Source organism: Limanda limanda, chromosome 7 (assembly GCF_963576545.1).
Source record: "Limanda limanda chromosome 7, fLimLim1.1, whole genome shotgun sequence".
NCBI classification, from domain to species: Eukaryota; Metazoa; Chordata; class Actinopteri; order Pleuronectiformes; family Pleuronectidae; genus Limanda; species Limanda limanda.
Genome location: NC_083642.1, coordinates 17,541,636 through 17,560,231, shown reverse-complemented (window position 1 = coordinate 17,560,231; position 18,596 = coordinate 17,541,636). Strand labels below are relative to the sequence as shown.

The following is an 18,596-nucleotide window of genomic DNA, read 5'->3' as shown; positions in this document are numbered from 1 at the left end:
GAACGAGAGCACTAATCTCATTACCTTTTTCTTCCTGGCACGAGAGCATGTGCATTTCTCTGTGGCAACTGGCAGGAGGATGACGACAAAAAAAATAAATGAAATAAATCAATCGCACTTCCCACCATTTCATTTTCCATGTAATTAAATCAGTTAAATGTTATAAAAACATGTAAACTCTGTCAGTGACTTTGAGCCATTTGCATTTTTAATCAGGCAAGATTAATTCCAATGAGCGAGCCGGGCTAAGGCGATGACAGAACAGGCCTATTGTGTGTCTGTCACACTCATTTAATTCTGTCATTATGTCCCATATCCTATTATGATAAGTGGCTTTTTATTCTCAATCAACAACAAGGCTGTTAAATAATAATCTCTGACTAGTGCACTTTTAACCTTAAACGTGTTCGACGTTTGACACCTTAAAAACAACAACAACGACTGGTTGCTGCAAATGAAAAATGACTTTCAAGAAGCTGCGTGTTGACACTTGGCATCGGGTGTAAAGCAAACACATTAGACGGAGGAAATGGGTATCGCCATCTTTCCCCTGCAAGGTAACTAAGCAGAGAAGACGAATGTGTCCGATGTGTTCAGCCATTTCCTCCGCTCCATCTCTGGGGAGTCACTTGACAGACGAAAGCTTTGAAGGAACCGGCCCTGCTGTTTAATTGAAACACAGGGCCGCAAACAAATAAGGGCAGTACGTACAGATTACATCCAGGGGAAGACGAATGCCTCTGACTAAACGATGATGATATTGGGAGTGAAACTAGAAAACGTTATCCTGAACAGGCACAGAGCTACAAAAGGAACTGAGTAAAATCCACATTTGTCACATCGGTTCATTAATAAGACAGCTTGCTAAGTTGTTTGGCTCCTGCAGAGTTAAACCTGGATGAATAGATTAAAAAAACAAAGTAGTTCAACAAAATGAAAGAAGTACAAATGGTTTTACTGTTTAACCTCAGCTTCATGAAATCACATAAAGCTAATTTTTTTACCATTTTTACATTACAATTAACCATTTCTGTTGTTTTTTTTAAAGCAATTTCTTACAATACGTGAAATTTATACCTGGTCTTTTTACATCTTATTTATCTAATCATCCATTTTTATTTGGTTATGTATTAATTCTTAAACCCTGATTTCTGATTTCCTGATATATATATACATATATAATAACTGTGTTTTTTTTACTACCCATAGCATTCTCAAATTTTATTTGTGAGCTGGATGCAATGTAGTTTCGTTTTAGTGTGCATTTGTCAGAATGACAATAAAGTGAATCTCTAGTCTCTTTACCAAATTAAACTAGAATGGCACTCAGCAGATCACATACATTCAATGAGACCCTACAGTCCCCTTGAATTTAACTGCACCAAATTGCACACACTCACACACGATTCCCTGAGAAATTTGAAATATTTGAAGAAAAATAAGAAAAACTTCCTGGATCTGCACCATATTTTATGGATTCTTCTACTTTTCCTTCTACAGTTTATTGTTATGATATAATTGATCAACTCCATAATCATGCAAGTTCAAAACTTGACAAAGTATATAAAAACACTTTCTACACCCTAATGCAGTCCTGCGGAGCAAAGAACACAAATGTTGCAAGTAGGTTTCTGCCTCAGATGCTATGTGTAGTGTTGAAAATCAACCAGTCACAGCACCAGTCACCATACGAGACCGCTTTGTGTCAAACATGTGGTCAGGGAAATTTCACAACAGTGCAGCCGTCAACCCAACTTGTATCTGTGTCTGTGGCATTGTCAGAAACCAGCATAATAATGGAAAAAATAAAAGAAGCCGTACATTCAGTAGCTGAAAATGTGCGGTAAACAATGCCAGGAAGGCGGCGGGGGCTGGGAGGCCTTTGTTTCAAAAGAAACCACCCTGATGCAATTGGTCCTTTAATGTTTGTAGTTTTCTTGCTGGCTGCTCTCCTCTTAACAAAATGCTTGTGCAGTCATCTCACTCATAATCTTAACTCTAAAATTAGCCGTGGAGTGTGGTGAGCTGTCAGCGCTGATTCGGTTGGACAGGTACAGCTAGAATGCATTAATTTTCTCATACGGGAGGAAAGTGCTTTTTGAGGTTTCAGTACCCTTCACTTTACCTGCCTCCCTGTGCATTAGAGTCCTTTTCAGAAACCACTTTTTTTTTACCATGAGAGATTTCAGAGAGATTTTCTCCGGTCCCAAAAGACAGATGCAAAAAAAAAAAACAAAGTAAGTACAGCCTCTAAAACAGTCCAATAACATGTGTTCTGCCTTATCAAACAGAGGAAGGCACAGTTACTCAACTCTCACTCGCTAATGTTATGAGCAAGTCAGATGTCCACTCTCAGTGCGCGGCCATTTCACACTCCCACAAGCAATTTCACTTTTAGCCCTTTGCAGACAAGACTTAATAAACCTTTTCATTTCTCAGTTGGACCTTGTGAAATTGCCCTATTTCCTTGCGATTTGCATTTTTACTCACTAGCTATCTGTAAAAGGGACTTAATAAGGTCTTTCTTAAGTACACACAAGGTGAGCGTTACTATGGGGATGCCGGGCGCTCCTCTGCTCCGTGGCACCGAGGCCTGCTCCATTGTGGCGAGAGACAACAGCTGTCTTTACCTTTGGCAGGCAAACAGGCTCATTAAGGGCGGCCATGTTTGTTTTTGTGCCCGATACCTAGCCCTAAGCAAACACTGTCATATCTCCACTGCACAGCCCTCGCAGACTCAACATTTCCTTCCCTCTTGTGGAGCGAGGCCCTGGCATATGTTGAACCTGCCCCCCCCCCCCCCCCCCCGCGCAAGCTCTGGCCAAGCTGCCAGTGGCTCTCAAAAAATGCGTGCTTAATTGAGAAATTTAGTTGTGGTTTGAGCTGATGAAATGCAGCTAGGACACTGCAAGGATGCTATGAATGTCGTGCATGTGTGATATACATAATGTATGTCATTATACTGGTCGACAACACATCTTGTGGTATGTGACAAGAAAGCCCCTCTTTGTTTGTTGTGCCGTAGATGTGATAAAGGCGTCATTATTTGGTCCGCTCGCAGCTAACAGTAAAAACTGCAGTGAAAGGATTCGTTCGCATATTATCTCCACTCTCAGCACTGTCTGTGGCTTGAGTGACATGGCAGGATGAATTCATAACGCTTTGACAAAAATTCCATTAAAGAGGGAAAATGGCATTGAATGTCATTCCATTACTGCAGACGACAAACATGGGAATACTTTAACCCAGAAGGCATTCACATTAACTTATATTAAAAAACAGCAGAGAGACATTTTTGGGCTGTAATATATGAACAGTGCCAGAGTATTTTGAGGCAGAGTAGTCGTCCAAAAGGTACTCACTTATTTGATTTCATCCCTTTTCACCATTTGTCAAGCCCAAAGTCACAATGCATTGTGAAATGAGTTCTTAATGTGGAGTAATGAGGCTGTCATGGCAAAGCAGTCTCTGCTTGTTTGAATTTGACTCATGTCGTAGATTCAATTAAATCAGCTGAAGTCGACCTGGCCCCGGGCCAGATCGGTAATGGGTGACCTCATTCAAACAATGCTCTGACATATTGAAACAATAAGAGGAAAGGCCTTGAGTCGCTTGCAAAAGCAAACTCCACTCAAAAGCGATAAGGTAGAAAAATTGCGGTGAAGGCACCAAAGAGTCATGCAATCATGTGTCGTCAGGGGAGCAAATGTGTCATGATGACAGGCGTGTTGCTTGTGTGCCGTCTATAAAATTACAGATCTACTGGAGTGAAGTCTTGGGAAAAACTCTTCAAAATGCAATGGGAATATTGATTAAATTGATTGCATGGAGTAAAGAAAAGATAAACATCACTATTGTTAAGTAGAGTGACCAGTAGTAGATTAGTAGAGCGCACACGTTCATCACGGCTCAACAGCCTCTTTAATTCAAATAAGCTTTATCGCTAAGGCATTACAGCTACATATTGATGGTAGTTACAGGTTTCTAGCTCAATGTGTTACCTAACAGAGGTTGAAAAAACCTGCCGCCTTGTGACACCATGTTTAAATCTGCTTGTTCAAATATGTATTTGGATTTGCACCAAATTGCACACACGCTTGTTTTTTCCATGAATTGTTCTCTGAGAAATTGGTAAAAATGTTTTTAAAATCTCAAGGTAATCCTGCCAACATTTGATGGTGTCTTTCTTGGCCCAAGTCCCATCCTCCAAGTTTCAAGGAAATCCGTTCAGTAGTTTTTCTCTGACCTTGCTGACGGACAAACAAACAGGGCAACAAGCAGACCAACAGACAGGGGCGGAAACATAACCTCCCTGGCGGAGGTAATAAAACCACATACTGTATGCACCGTGAACTTTGACCTCAACTTCCTGTTCAATGTTTTAATTGTAAACACATTTTCGCTGAGCTTCAGAGATAAAAAAAAAACCCCACCTTACAGATGTTAAACACAGCTGGTCCCTTTCTTCTTCTGGAGGTTTACTTGTTCTGAAAAGTCGAAACTGATTTATTTGGATATAGAAATGCCTGGAATCTACATCATGACACAAACACACCCAAGGCTATGTAAACAACCTTTTCAGTTCCAGTCTACAACCACGCTCTCTGAGCAATAACTTGACTCCCAAGGGCAAAAGCGCTTCTCACTTTTGGAGAGGTCTCCACCGTCATAGTTATTAAGAGAGGGCGCGCCTCGGTTTATGTGAGAGGGAGTATGTATCACTAAAAGGCTCATTTTGCCTCTGCTGTCAATGTGCAATCAATTATCTAACTTATTTTAAGGTAAGTTTATCATTCATTATGTGCACATTTACAGTTCGGAATTAAAGAGACACCCTGAGTGCTTTGTAGAATAAACGGAAATGAGGTAACAAAATCAAACAAAAACATCTTGCTTTGCTCACACTTGTTTAGCTGCTCACAGCAGTTACAGTAAACTGATAAAGAGAGAGAGAGAGAGAGAGCGAGAGAGAGCACACACACACACACACACTGCATCTCATTAAGCCACAGTCCCTCTGGCCCTTATTCCATTAGAAATTAAAACTCGCAACAATTAGTGGCAGATTGGTCTCAGCTCAGTGCTCTATAGTCGCGCTCTCAAGGCACCGAGATGACTTAATTACAGGCTCATCTAAAAACTGTGTGATAGTTCTGTGCCGGAGTGCACAGCCAATACCTGGGACAAGGGCCCGCCACAACAAACTCTAATAGCTGAAGAATGAACTACCGGAAATAGAATGAAAATAACCCTGAACTCTAAACTATGCTTGTTCTTCAAAGTCATTTTAATAAATGTAAACTTTATTATTCAAAGGTTGTTAGTGTTATCCTGCTGGTTTGTGGTCATTTCTACCGAAGGATACCAGACAGGATGGGAGAGGCTGAAGGTCAAGTGCGGTTTAGTCCAGACTTCTCTTGACAGAACATTTGTTTCCTGGTTGAGGACGTAGCTTTGTATGTGACTCTTGAGTTTCAGTTAGTCACTTCCTCCGGATTGAGGTGGCTACACACCTGAAAAGAATACAATCTAAGTATGTATTGTTTATCTGTGGTGTCATGACAAGACTCTTTTTCCAACTAACCAACAAACTTCAACAGAACAAAGCGGTGTGTTTCCATGGACAGGGTGGCCTCAGAAAAGCAGGGTATTTGATCAAAATCCTGAATGAGCACAGACAACTGACTTATTTCGTATCTGCTTCATCACTCTGCACATGACAAGGACACAAAGCACATTTTTCTGTAATTGAACCAACTGTAGTTTATGTAACGACTGACCGTTCTGCCCTTCAAGCGAGAGAGAGAGACAGAGAGAGTGATTTGATCGCTCCATGTACTTGCTCCTGTCACGTGACACCATGTCCCATTATATTGTGATGTTGTCATAGGAGGAGAGGAAATGAAATGCCTCGAAGCTATATGGGACGTGTGTGTGTGTGTGTGTGTGTGTGTGTGTGTGTGTGTGTGTGTGTGTTGTCCTGCACAGTCAAATATTTGTTCCATACTTGCATGTTTGCTAATTTGCTATCAGCTCCATGCGATCATAGAACCTATAAGGCCAAACAGATGTCCAGTCCTTGTTGATACAGTTTACAGATTTTCATCTACAAGTGAAAATGACTAACCCATCAAACATTATCAAATATTTTTACATTATGACACAACTGTGTAATTCCTGGGACCCTGAGACCGGCAAACCACATTGTAGTAAGCATCATATCAAACAGGAAGTTTGATTTAAAGCAGTCATTCTGTTGCATGGAAACCAACACTTTGACCTTCATGTGATGATAATAATACTGTCTCTGAGATCCCGACGGATTTATCGGCTGTGTCGATAAAACCTTGCCGATATGAGCAGAAAAAATGTGCATTTCTAAGTACCTTCAACATAAATATATGTTCATTCAAGAAGGTTTCGTGTTTTCTATTTATTTCTATTTATTTGTTGTAACGGTAAAATAATTGGCTAGCTATGTGCTTTTCCTTTGTCATAGGGGATTTGCTCTGGAAGTTATAGCAGAGAGTTGATACCATGCAATTAAAAGGTGACCTCTTTGAAACGTCCTGTTACTTTGAGTAAAATTGGGGATCTTCCTGGGTTTGGTTGTTGGAAACAGTTTAGATAATCAACGTGTACAAGAGCTCCACTGTCTTGGTGATATGAGGATATCTAGATGTACAAAAATGAAAGCAACACTTTTCTGCAAAGCCATTGGTCATCCACCATCCAGAGCGGGAGAGAGATGGAATCAATCCAACGTGGGACAGCTGGGTCTGTGGCAAAGGTTTTAAACCCCTGTTGAGCTTGATAACGTGGAACACGTAGTGTTTGGTGACGAGGAGATTTAACAGTGACTGACTGACAACCACAGCAGCCAATCAAATCAGCAGAAACAAGAAAAGATTCCTCAAAATTCCCCATTGAACCAATTCATTTCCTGCTTAATGTAGTTCAGTAATTTTGGGGGGTTTTTTTGCCTCGAGTTCCGAACCTACCCAAAACCATTTAAACCATACCACGATTGAGGAAACTAACCACTGAACCTTCTGGTTCTTCCAATAATAATAATCATCTTTAATGCAAATATAGACAGCGCATGATGGTATATAGATAAATAGATCGATAGATCGATAGATAGATAGATAGATAGATAGATAGATAGATAGATAGATAGATAGATAGATAGATAGATAGATAGATAGATAGATAGATAGATAGATAGATAGATAGATAGATAGATAGATAGATAGATAGATAGATAGATAGATAGATAGATAGATAGATAGATAGATAGATAGATAGATAGATAGATAGATAGATAGATAGATAGATAGATAGATAGATAGATAGATAGATAGATAGATAGATAGATAGATAGATAGATAGATAGATAGATAGATAGATAGATAGATAGATAGATAGATAGATAGATAGATAGATAGATAGATAGATAGATAGATAGATAGATAAATAGTTAATGAGTCTGGGGCTATGTGTGGAAGTGTTGGTTAGTATTTGTGGTTAAGTCAGTGATAACATTACTTTTTCATACGGCACAATTCATATAGAAGGAGGTTTTATAATAAGGTTTCTATATGGTGGGTTTTATCATTGCTTTTATGTAAAGGGGGGAATTCTGGCTCAAACCGGACGTGATAAGAATTCAAGGGGAGACTCTACATGTATTAAACTCTGTGATTTATGGTTTAACCCTGTTTTTTATCCGGTCTTTGCACCTTCACAGCTTCTGTGTGAGGCAGCTGACTGTACCAGATTGCATCATTATTCCCCACCTGATATGTAGACAATGATGTTGTTTAATGGAGTTGCTCTCATAATCCGAGCGAGGCCAGTAATAATAAGAGCGCGGGTGTGTAAACTCGGCTACTGCTTTCACCCAATGTAGAGACAGGGAGAGGGAAACATTTCTTGATTTTTAACAAAGGAAAAATTGGGGACAATGCGCGATGAAAGACGCTGTTGTTTTTTTCAACAAGTCACTGTGTCAGTTGAGAATTTCCTTTGTGTGCGACTCTGTGTTCGGGGGATGTTGCATGAATGGGCAGTCAGCATTTAGGGTTCAAAAGAAAACAGCAGCATGAGCTCCTGTGTGTGTGAAAACCAAGGCTACGGTGCTCTGTATCGAGTGCCATTGTTTTGGTAATAGTAAACCTGGGGCACTTGCCAGGAGGCATTAGTCATTCATCTAACAAGCTCCACAAAGCAAACCACAAAGTGCTCCACTGTCGACTTCCTCTTATTGAATTCAGAGCACATAAGCACATTTCCAAGTATCTTACAGCGAGGTCCAAACTTTCTGATTACTAGCTACCTGAAATATAGCTGGCATGTTTGTTTAGTTGTGCATTTCCCTGACAGGAAGCCTGCTCATTTGGCACCATGAAGGTTTTATTTTCTTCTTTTTTTTTTGCCAGTGAGGGAGAGAAGAAGAAGGGAGGTGGCGGGTGAAAGGCAGATAGGAAGGGATTAGGGCGGAGTGCAATTTTTCAGAAGGCCAGGCATACGACATGATCTCTAATTACCCACAAAGCACTGTGTAACCCAAGCCACAGATTAGGCTGCATTATCAGGCTTAATAAAACATGACCATCTCTCAGTTTCACTCCCTCTTCCTGCCGCGCTACTGCAAACATTTGTTCCTGGTTATGACATTCACGATGCCTTTGCTGAGTAACTGACCTGAGGCTCTACCTGTCACTGTTTGACTGCAGCAACAAGTGCAGCCGGGGGAAACTCTCTGATTGGGTGAATTGGAGTCTGAGACAGAAGCAGCCCATTGTGAGACCTTTGTATAGAACTTAAGTTCACTTTAAAGGTACTTGAACTTTGGTTATTTGCATTTTTGTTATACCTCATTTATGATGGAGGTATTTCACTTTTTACTCCACTAAGTTTATCTGAGGGTTAAAGTTGCTGGCTACGTTTCACATTAGGATGATATTAATATAAATTGTGGATTATTAAGAATCAAATAACTAAACAGTACATTAATTAGTTGTATTAATTTCTCTCCAAATCAACTTTAAAAAGCTGCCCATGTTTTATTAGTGATGATAATGTAACTCTATAATATATGAAATGGCAATATAACACTTATAGGGACTATTCGGCTACATTACAGTTTTCTTTTTCATTAAAGGTGTTTTCATTTTGAAATTAAAATAATAAAAAACATACAGGGTGCTCTCCGGTCTTTACTTAAGTAAATGTAACAGCACTACAGAGTAAAAAATACTCTACTATATTATTTATTTAATATTTAGGATGTCACAATTAAAAAATATTTAATGTATCTCTTGATGCTATCATTGCCCATTCCAACAAAAAGAGTTATCTCAATCCAAACTATAGGTTATTGAAAAACCTCCTATTAAATATTGAAATAAAAAAGAATTATACTGTATATTAATATTATGAACAATATTTTATATTTAAATACATTTTGTAAATGTTGTTGCGTTTCCCAGTAAAGTTGTTACACTGTAGTGATTAGACCTTTTGTCTAAAGTGAAGCATCTGAATACTTTTTCCACCACTGGTGCCAACAACACACGTACACATATATACAAACACATACATAAGCACACATATGCATGCACACTTTCTCGGTTCACATGGGTTGTACCAGTAAGTGCTGCTTTAGGCTACGGTTTTTCACTACTCTCCACCGTGTTATTAACAATTCTATAAAAAGATCTGTTCAAGTTTCTCTTCCCTGTGTGTTAACAACACTATCGAGCTGCTATGAGGTCGCTGAAGCCTCGTTATGAGGGAGATTGAGTCCTCAGCAGCACAACACCACTGACTGTATGTCATAATTTCCAAAATCCTACTTTTCGTTCCCCTGTTTGTTTTTCTAAGCGACATCACTCATCGGCAGGGCTCGTGGCCAACTTGCGACTAAATAGGTCGACAACACAAAGACAGGACCTCTTTCTTTCGCTTTGCCTCCCTTTTCTCAACCCACAAGCCTCCTCTAACCTCTCTACCTCCTCTTTTTTCTGAACATCTATCTCTGCTCTTTTCTTTTTCAGTAACTCCAGTAACTTTTTACTTTTTTCTCTGTTTTTGGCAGTTCCCACATCTTCAACCAGAGATAATAGCATTGCAAGAAGTAAAACCACAGAAGAAACCGCTGTACTTTCTGTCACACTTCTCTTTCTGCCCCTTGTAGACGATCATGAAGCTCATCATTAGCTCTCAAAGAGGAAGAATGAGCTACAGTTTGATTACCTCGGCGGCTCCGTGGGCTTGCGCAGCCTTTGCCGACTGAACTGGATGCAGACGATTAGAGCCTTGCAAAGGAAATTATATCTGCCTGCTAAATATGTCATACATAATAAACACATGCTCCTGACAGACAAGGGACAAGGCGAGGCAGTCACAGCTGGAGGGAGGAGGACAGAGAGCAAATTCGGGATCATATGTATTCATTAACTCCATCCTCTTTAAGTGGAAACCTCTCACAGTCCCAATCAATGCATGTCAGTGAATTAATTAAATAAATGGGGGCTCCAATCTGAAGTCACAGATCTGATGGTGAATGGCAACATAAAAAAAAACATTCTGCCTGAGATATTACCTCCCAAAAGAATGAAACGTACACAGATGAGGCACAGTTTGTCAAACTTTGTGTTAGTCTATACACTTGAGACCATTAATTGTAATCTTATTATTGGTACTGTCCCCTCAGACCGCAGTACAAACATGGCACTGACACCAGGCCAATAATATTTGTAAAGGATATTCAATGAAAACAAGGGAGGGAAAGAGCCTTAAATCCCTGGCAAGGAGCTTATACCATGGCCCATGGTGTTTGCACAGGACATACCTCAGGAAGCTGAGACAACTGGGAATGTTTGTCCAGCTTCCAGCCTCTTCCATGCATTCATACAGCACAGTACATACATACAGTACATATATATATATATATATATGTACTGTACATTCATATATATAAAAACTCTAAGGGAATCAAGCTTCATATCATACATACATGCTCAGAGTAGGCCTACATACAACATGCATGTGTCACATATAGTAAATATATATATACTGTCAATGTATGATACACATATTTACCAAGGCTGTCACTCCTTTAAATAGTGAACTATCCATTGATTACTTTATCAATAAACTTTGCATTCTACAACATGTCAGAAAATAGATAAAATATACATATGTGATATCTTTATGTAAAGAGATGCATTTGTATAGTTATCTATCCAAAATGCTGAACAGTTTTTAACTCAATCACCCATCACACACACACGCACACACACACAGGAACGTTAAAAAAGACCTAAAAAGGTAACAAAAACGAGCACACACACACCCATGGCAGTGAGCTATCATGTAATGTGCCGGACTGACCATCAGGTGCAATTTGCGTGCAGACAGGAGGAGCCACTCTGCCTCCCGAGTCACAGTCAGTCACCACATGATTTTCAAACTACAGGAAACTACCCTGTTAATTGACTTATAATTCAGAGGTTACACCTACCACAAATGACCTTCAGGAAGAGGAACTCATGCACTTCCTCTTATTTGTCACCATATGTTTACCTTCTGCCCAGAAACCCTGGCTGGGTCTTGTTCGAGATTAGATTAACTGTATCTGTGGTAGATTGTTTGTTGTAGCTTCCACAAACACACTGTGGTGTTGGTTTCTTTCATTTCCATTGCAAAACCAAAATGTTTATAAATAGATAGATATATAGATAGATATATAGATAGATAGATAGATAGATAGATAGATAGATAGATAGATAGATAGATAGATAGATAGATAGATAGATAGATAGATAGATAGATAGATAGATAGATAGATAGATAGATAGATAGATAGATAGATAGATAGATAGATTGATAGATAGATAGATAGATAGATAGATAGATAGATAGATAGATAGATAGATAGATAGATAGATAGATAGATAGATAGATAGATAGATAGATAGATAGATAGATAGATAGATAGATAGACAATCATAGACAGATCAAAAAATGTAAATATTTGCATGAGCCACTCCTTCTGAGCGTTTGCCACCATTAACAAACACAATCAACTAAACACCCGGGGGCCTTCTCTGCCAGGTGTTTGGGTGCATCGTTTCTTTTTCTGTCATCGTCTTCTTCTTCTTCTTCTCTTCACCAAGAAGGAGAATGCCACTGCACTGCCCCATGGGAAGGACTAGGCTGACTAATGTAAGCACACATACAGTGCGGCGGCTGGTCTTAATTATGTTAACAGACGCTGAGGGGAATGCACTGGTACCACCAACTCGGTGGCTCGGAACTATACAAATATTTTTGATAATGTAAGTGCACAAGACAAGTACATATATAAAATAGGTCTAGTTTATTTTTTTCACATTAATGAAGAATTCTTGCAAATTCTATCTTTACAGACTACAGGCCATTTAAATAGTTTTTTGTGATTTTCACAGAATGTGTCTTATTTCCTTTCATCAATTTTATATTTATTTATAACACCTTTCTACAGATATCAAAAGTAATCTTCAGAAAATAATAATCCTTAAAACAAAGTCATAAATATAACTGATGTGGACACCTTGTGGTTGGTTGGGAAACATCTCTCACAGTCAATGAGGTGAAAAAAATCGTATACAAGGCAAGAGATATCTGTGCCATACGCCGGCTATCTGACTCATCCAATGTCACAGCCAATCTAGGTTTCACTGAAATGCTTTCAAATGGTCGGAATCCCCATTAGAAATCTCCCCTGTGTGTCGGGGCAGAGAGAACATGATTTAGAGACTGTTTTTGCTCTGGCCCCTGCTCGCTGTGTGTCACCGGCCCTTACTGTGGTATGCATGGCCTTCCTCTGCACAGGACTATGAAAGCAATTGTGATTGTGATTCCATAGTCAGCAAAACGCTTGAATGGCCCGAGTTAGCATGCACACACAAACACGCACACACACACACACACACACACACACACACACCGTACACACACACAATGTCCCCACACTGGGCCACTGATTCCTTCAACCCATCTGACTCTCACTCATCCTTTAACTCTCCTGCTCTGCCTCTCCGACACATAAAACAGAGTGTGTCATTAGCTAATAGCAGCAACACCACTCAACATAAACATGCACCACAGCCAGCATTACAAGGAGCGGCTGTCAGCCATGTTTAAGTGCTGGAGGAGTTAAAAATAACACTTGTACACACTAAGCCAAAACTAACAGCAAGTATGTCTGTGTTTATTCAAGAGCTTATTTCACTCGAGGATGATCAGTTGATGGAAACTGACTGAATGACTAAAATATGTTAATGCAATGAGACCCAACCAGGCAGCACTATATTAAAAATAAAATGGAGATAAGGCATTTCCAATGGAGCATATCCGTCCCCCGGCTTATCTGAGGCAGAGGAGACCACCAGCTAACAAAGCCAGCTCTTCAATCATGCCCTATCTAAGCAGATATCAGTTGTTGGTAGGATATATGAGCTGGGTGGGGCCTGTGTGTATAAACACAGGGCCTGCTCTCTCTCTCTCTCTCTCTGTCCTCCATCCCGGTGCTCTACTGTAGGCAGCGACTCACCTCAGCAGCAGCAGTCAGCACTGTTTGATTAAGGTATTCAAATAAAGGAGCAGACACTGTGTTCCCATTTCACAGAGCAAACCGAAAGTGCCGGACAAACAGCCACAGTGCAATTACAGTTGTGCATGTTGTATTAGACAAGATGAGTCCGTGTGGTTTTGGGGCTTTCTGCAACACATTAAGTGCAAATAAGTACAGTATAAGTACAGCAACACATGCATCATGCAGCAGAAAGCATTAAAACACGGCACAGTTTCATTCTGCCATCAGAGAGCAAAGCTGTTATACTGTGTAATATCTCTTCAGCTGTGGGAGAGCACCAGAGTAATAAAAGAGACACACTCACAGTGAAACAAAGTGAGCACTGAAAGTTTTGAAGTGAACATCTTCAGGGTTATTTATGGATCTTTTTGATTCATCTCAGTCTGCACTTGAAGTACTTCTGCGCATTTTATGCATCTCTTTCTTTGTGTACCTCACCTTTTTTTTCTCCATCTTGTGTAACGATGGTGAACATCGCAGTGAATAGTCTTAGCACAAACTGTTCACGCTGCCTAAGGACCAATTGACCTACAGCGATCATAGACAACACAGCCAAAGTAATGGAAACGACTCGCGTCAATTGGTGAAACGCAGTAAATCATTGACACGAAGGTGAAAAGAAAGCAAATTCAAATATTATGAATGGAGTGAGCCGCAGATCCAAGTGAGCAAAAGTGTGACAAAGACTTAGAGCATGACAGCGTGTTTCTTCGAAGTCACAAAAACTTGCTAATTACTCGGCTTGTTTCCACTCGCAGCATCCAGAATTAGTCGGTGGCGCACGGAACAGGTTTGTAAATAAACAGGCTGTAAAGCTCAAATACAAGCACATGCTCATTTTATCCAATTAAGGCTGTGTGGGACTCAGATTAACACTACCAATTTCACAGCAATAAAAAAAGAAATGTTGTCTTAGGCTGCAATTTGCTTTTTATTATCAATGTGGATCGGGAGCTGCCAGTAATGATGCTAAATCTCAATATGATTGCCAAATTTCCACCATTTAACCAAAATGGAATATTTTACCAATAATATTACCCTGAAAGAATATTTTCAAGATAAACTAGAGCCCAACTAATCCTGCTCCAAACACCGAAGTACAACCACATGAATATGCAAAGTGAGCCCCTAAAAATGATGAACCTCCAGCCTCTGCTCTGCTCAAGAAGGAGACCTGTGCTGAATTTGAAATCGGCCAACCAGTGCTGCCAGAGGTGATTAGCAGCGGTCAGATCTGATCTGTAGATACAGTACCTACATAACAAATCAGATGTCTCTTTAATGCCACCGTCAGCTTGACGAGCGTTTGAGGAGAGCAACTTGACCTCGAGCAGCGTGTTAACAGGACACCGAATCCCCCCCCCCCCCCCCCCAGGTCCCGGCCTCATTTGCATTGCTAGTGTAGGTAGTTAGTGTTACACATGCGATGATGGCAAATTATACCTCCCCTCGTGGAAAGAACCCTAGGTAAAGGGAGCGGAGGCCTTTCAATAATTCAAAATGAACACTTGTAATTTTGAGGGGGTGCCACGCTTTTGTGTGGTTGACAGCAGCATTGGTGTCACTTTCTCTCTAGTGAAAGCACTTTTTATCGTTTAATATCTAGAGGCTTTGTTTCTAGGATTCGTGCGGAGCGTGGATATCAGCATATTCCTGGGATTATCCGCGTGGAGGATGATCCTAATTCGTCTGACCTACAAGATAGAAAGCCTGTGCATGCGGAGGAGACAGTTCTACGAGCCCATTTGGTGACACAGGTGTAAACCGGCCTTATCTGTTAATGTTTTATATGGACCTCATTTCATCTGTGATCGAATGGGAGTCACTGTGTCCGGGTGATTTTATTTTCTGCCTGCACGTTGTTTTTTCTGCGGGCAAACCCTGAGCAACAACCATATACGACACTGTTTTTACGACCTTAAGTGGGAGATATTTTTTTTCGGTTAATTACTGGAAAATTCCGTTCGGTTAGAGAGATGTTCCATTGCCCACACAGCGAAAGACAAACATCCCCAACATTGATTTGTATTAGTGTCTTCACTGTCCTGTAGCAGAAGGCCAGAGAGCAAGGCAAAGAAGTTCATCCACAGCAGCAGCTCCACATCCAGATCCTGTGGATGGCGCCGTGGTAGGTGACAACAGCAAAGTCTAACTCAGGGTTTGCAGATAGTTGAGATGCTGTTAATACAAATCAGATATTTGAATAGTTGGAAATGGGTTTCCTTGTATTGCCACAGTTTGTATGTTTGTAGGTTAGTTTACTTTGTGTTGTTTCTGTTGCTTGTGGCAGGTTGACAACGACAGATTTAACAATCCCTGTCCCTTCTTATATCTGTAACAGAATAACAAAGGCATTGGTTGTTGTTTTTGTTTTTTTTCCTGGAAAACTACAAAAATAATTGTTGTTTTAAATTCCTGCGCACTTGCAATTGTGTTGAGTGCTAGTGTCAAAAGCCCAAAGCATGCGGGGTGTCAACGCACAGAGACCGAGAGAAAAGAGTGATACTTGTGTTGCAGCCAGACTCTGTGGTTTCTCCTTACAAAGTAATTAACAGTACATTACTGGCACACATCCATTTAATCGTTGAACTCCCGGCGGAAAACCACGTAAGCTACGTAAGAAATCATTGAGAAGGGGGGGAGCTGATGTGCGCATGAGAGCAGCGAAGTGGGACGGTATGGATTCCATACAGCTCCTGGTATTCCACGATGGGTGGGACATTTAATGCCAGCTTTGTGCTAAACACAACTGCACCATCTCTCCGGGGGAAATAACATAATAAGCACGTTGGGTGGAGGAGGGGGGGGGGGAGTTGGGACTATTCATTTTCTTCCATCAGCCAAATAGAAAAATTGCAGGTTTCAGTGTAAAGTAATATACAGAGTATTTTTTCCCCCCTGTCCTGTTCCACACTAAAGGAACAGCATCTCATCCAAGCCCGGGTCACTTTACTTGATGACACTTGACATTTTGAAGCGAGCGAGCGCCCGTGGATGGAAAACGCGTCCGTACAAAGCGTGCGTTGGCCGTGCGTAAACATGGTGTATTGGCACAAACATACAGAGAGAGAGACAGGTGAGGTGTGAGGCTACGCGGTGTGTTATTTACCTTGTTCGAGTGGTAATAGTCCAACGAGCTCAGGCAACTTGGATCAGTCGGTAGGGAGCATGAACCCACATTAGCCGGGGGCGCAGGATAAAATCTCACGTCCATCTCAGGTTGTGCGAGACTGAAGGCATGAAATCACTTTCAGCGTCTTTTGACTCAGTATTGTCTCAGCAAACACACAACGCGAGGAGAAGAAGAAAAAAAAAAACCACACACACACAAGAGAGACCAAAAAAAGAAAAGCAAAGAAGTGGGGGAGTTTTTTTTTTCTACTCGGTACACTCTTCCCTCACATCCGTTCGCGGCCGAACTTCGGCACCAACTCTGGTGAATGATGCGCAGTCCTCCTCGGCTCAGCCCCGCACCAGGATGAGGAAACACTCACACTTACGCACAACGCTGGAGTAGCAATTGCATGGATACGCACGTGTTGGCAAGAAAAGAAAAAACTATCCTCTTGTTCCAGAGCAAATAAAAAAAACCTCCAACTTAGATCCCCTCTTATTAGATCTTTGTGAATGTTACAGCTGAACAGCAGCGAGTGAGTGTGCAGCCTCTGCTTTTCCCCCCACTGCTCTCAGGACTCCATACAGGCTTTGTTGTGGAGGCGCATACTCTTGCATTGGTTCCAGTACAGAAGTGGTTGGACTTCCCTCTGCCATGCGACCTCTGCCGATAATAAACGGGAAAGAGGAACGGAGGGAGAAGGGGGAGGGGAGATTGGTGGCTGCCTTGGCAACCGCTCTCCTTTCTGCAACTGCGCGCTCCTGATTAGCTGGAAATGTAGTGGTGTGCACGGCTGTGCATTATAAAGCGGACTCTGCTCCATCAGTGCTTCATAAAGGCTTCCATTTGGGTTATTGTGCCAAGGAGGATGGAAGCAGCTTGCGCACAGTCTCTCTAGTTCACCAATGTTCGTTTTTTTTCGTGCATTTTTTATCCATAATCTGCATTAAACTGCTGTAAAATGTTTCTGTAATATAATCATACACATCACATTCTAATCCGTGGTCTAAAACAGTTTCTTCTGCACTACTTTGATTTTAAAAGACAGAAAGACAAATTTGATAAATACAAAAATTCCAATGTTTTTACCCAGAGAGCATACGGATGTGGGCCACTTCAGGCAATGTTGCAGCAACCTCTGGCCTTTTCATGGCCCTGACTAAATGGTTGTGAGCCTACAGTGGCCCACTTTTAATGAACAAATGTGGCCTGAATATCCCAAAACAAGCATGGTCCTTTTTTGGCAAACATGCAGTGCTCTAGGCCGGGTGTAATCTGGATGTGAACTCAAAGTGGCCCATGTGGTAAATGGTGAATATGGCCCAAATAACACAGAAAGACCTCCTTTGGCACCTTTGGTTGACGTGCGGTGTGGCTATGGCTTACTTGTGGCCCAGATCTGGATCACAGGAGCGGACCGGCCAAGTGCCATCACTCCACGTGGTATGTGGGCCGTGTGGCACTGTGACTGTGAGCCAAATCTGGGCCCAAAAAATTTAACCATGTATGTATAGAGTTGTTGAAAACTGAAGATATTTGCATTCATCTTAAATTTGCCTTATCGTGTAGTTGCTATGGCTTCTTGTGCCAGGATGGGTGTGAACCTCATATTTAAATGCTGATATCACCTAATTATACAAATCCCATTATAATCTAGTCTAAAACAGTCACTTTACTTCTCTACTCCTTTTATTTGTTATGTCTCTAAAAGACAAAAGGAAACAGGTTATGTTAAATAAATCATAAAGTCCAGTGTTTTTATAGAATTATGGAAAACTGAACTTTCATTGATCATAAAGTTGTTTTTTTCTCTTTTTTTTACGTCTACTTTTGGGA

At 40.8% G+C, this 18,596-nt stretch overlaps 1 protein-coding gene across 2 annotated transcripts in view; it reads right to left on the bottom strand.

Annotated features, from left to right (window-relative positions):
* The window catches only part of LOC133005305 (thymocyte selection-associated high mobility group box protein TOX-like), a 78,238-nt gene extending 60,846 nt beyond the window's left edge, over positions 1-17,392 (bottom strand). For both annotated transcript variants that reach the window (XM_061074950.1, XM_061074951.1), the window contains exon 1: positions 16,755-17,392. In XM_061074950.1, coding sequence (XP_060930933.1) covers positions 16,755-16,859 — 105 coding nt within the window. In that variant the 5' untranslated portion in view covers positions 16,860-17,392. The remainder of the gene's footprint in view (positions 1-16,754) is intronic.
* Between the last annotated feature and the right edge of the window lie 1,204 nt (positions 17,393-18,596).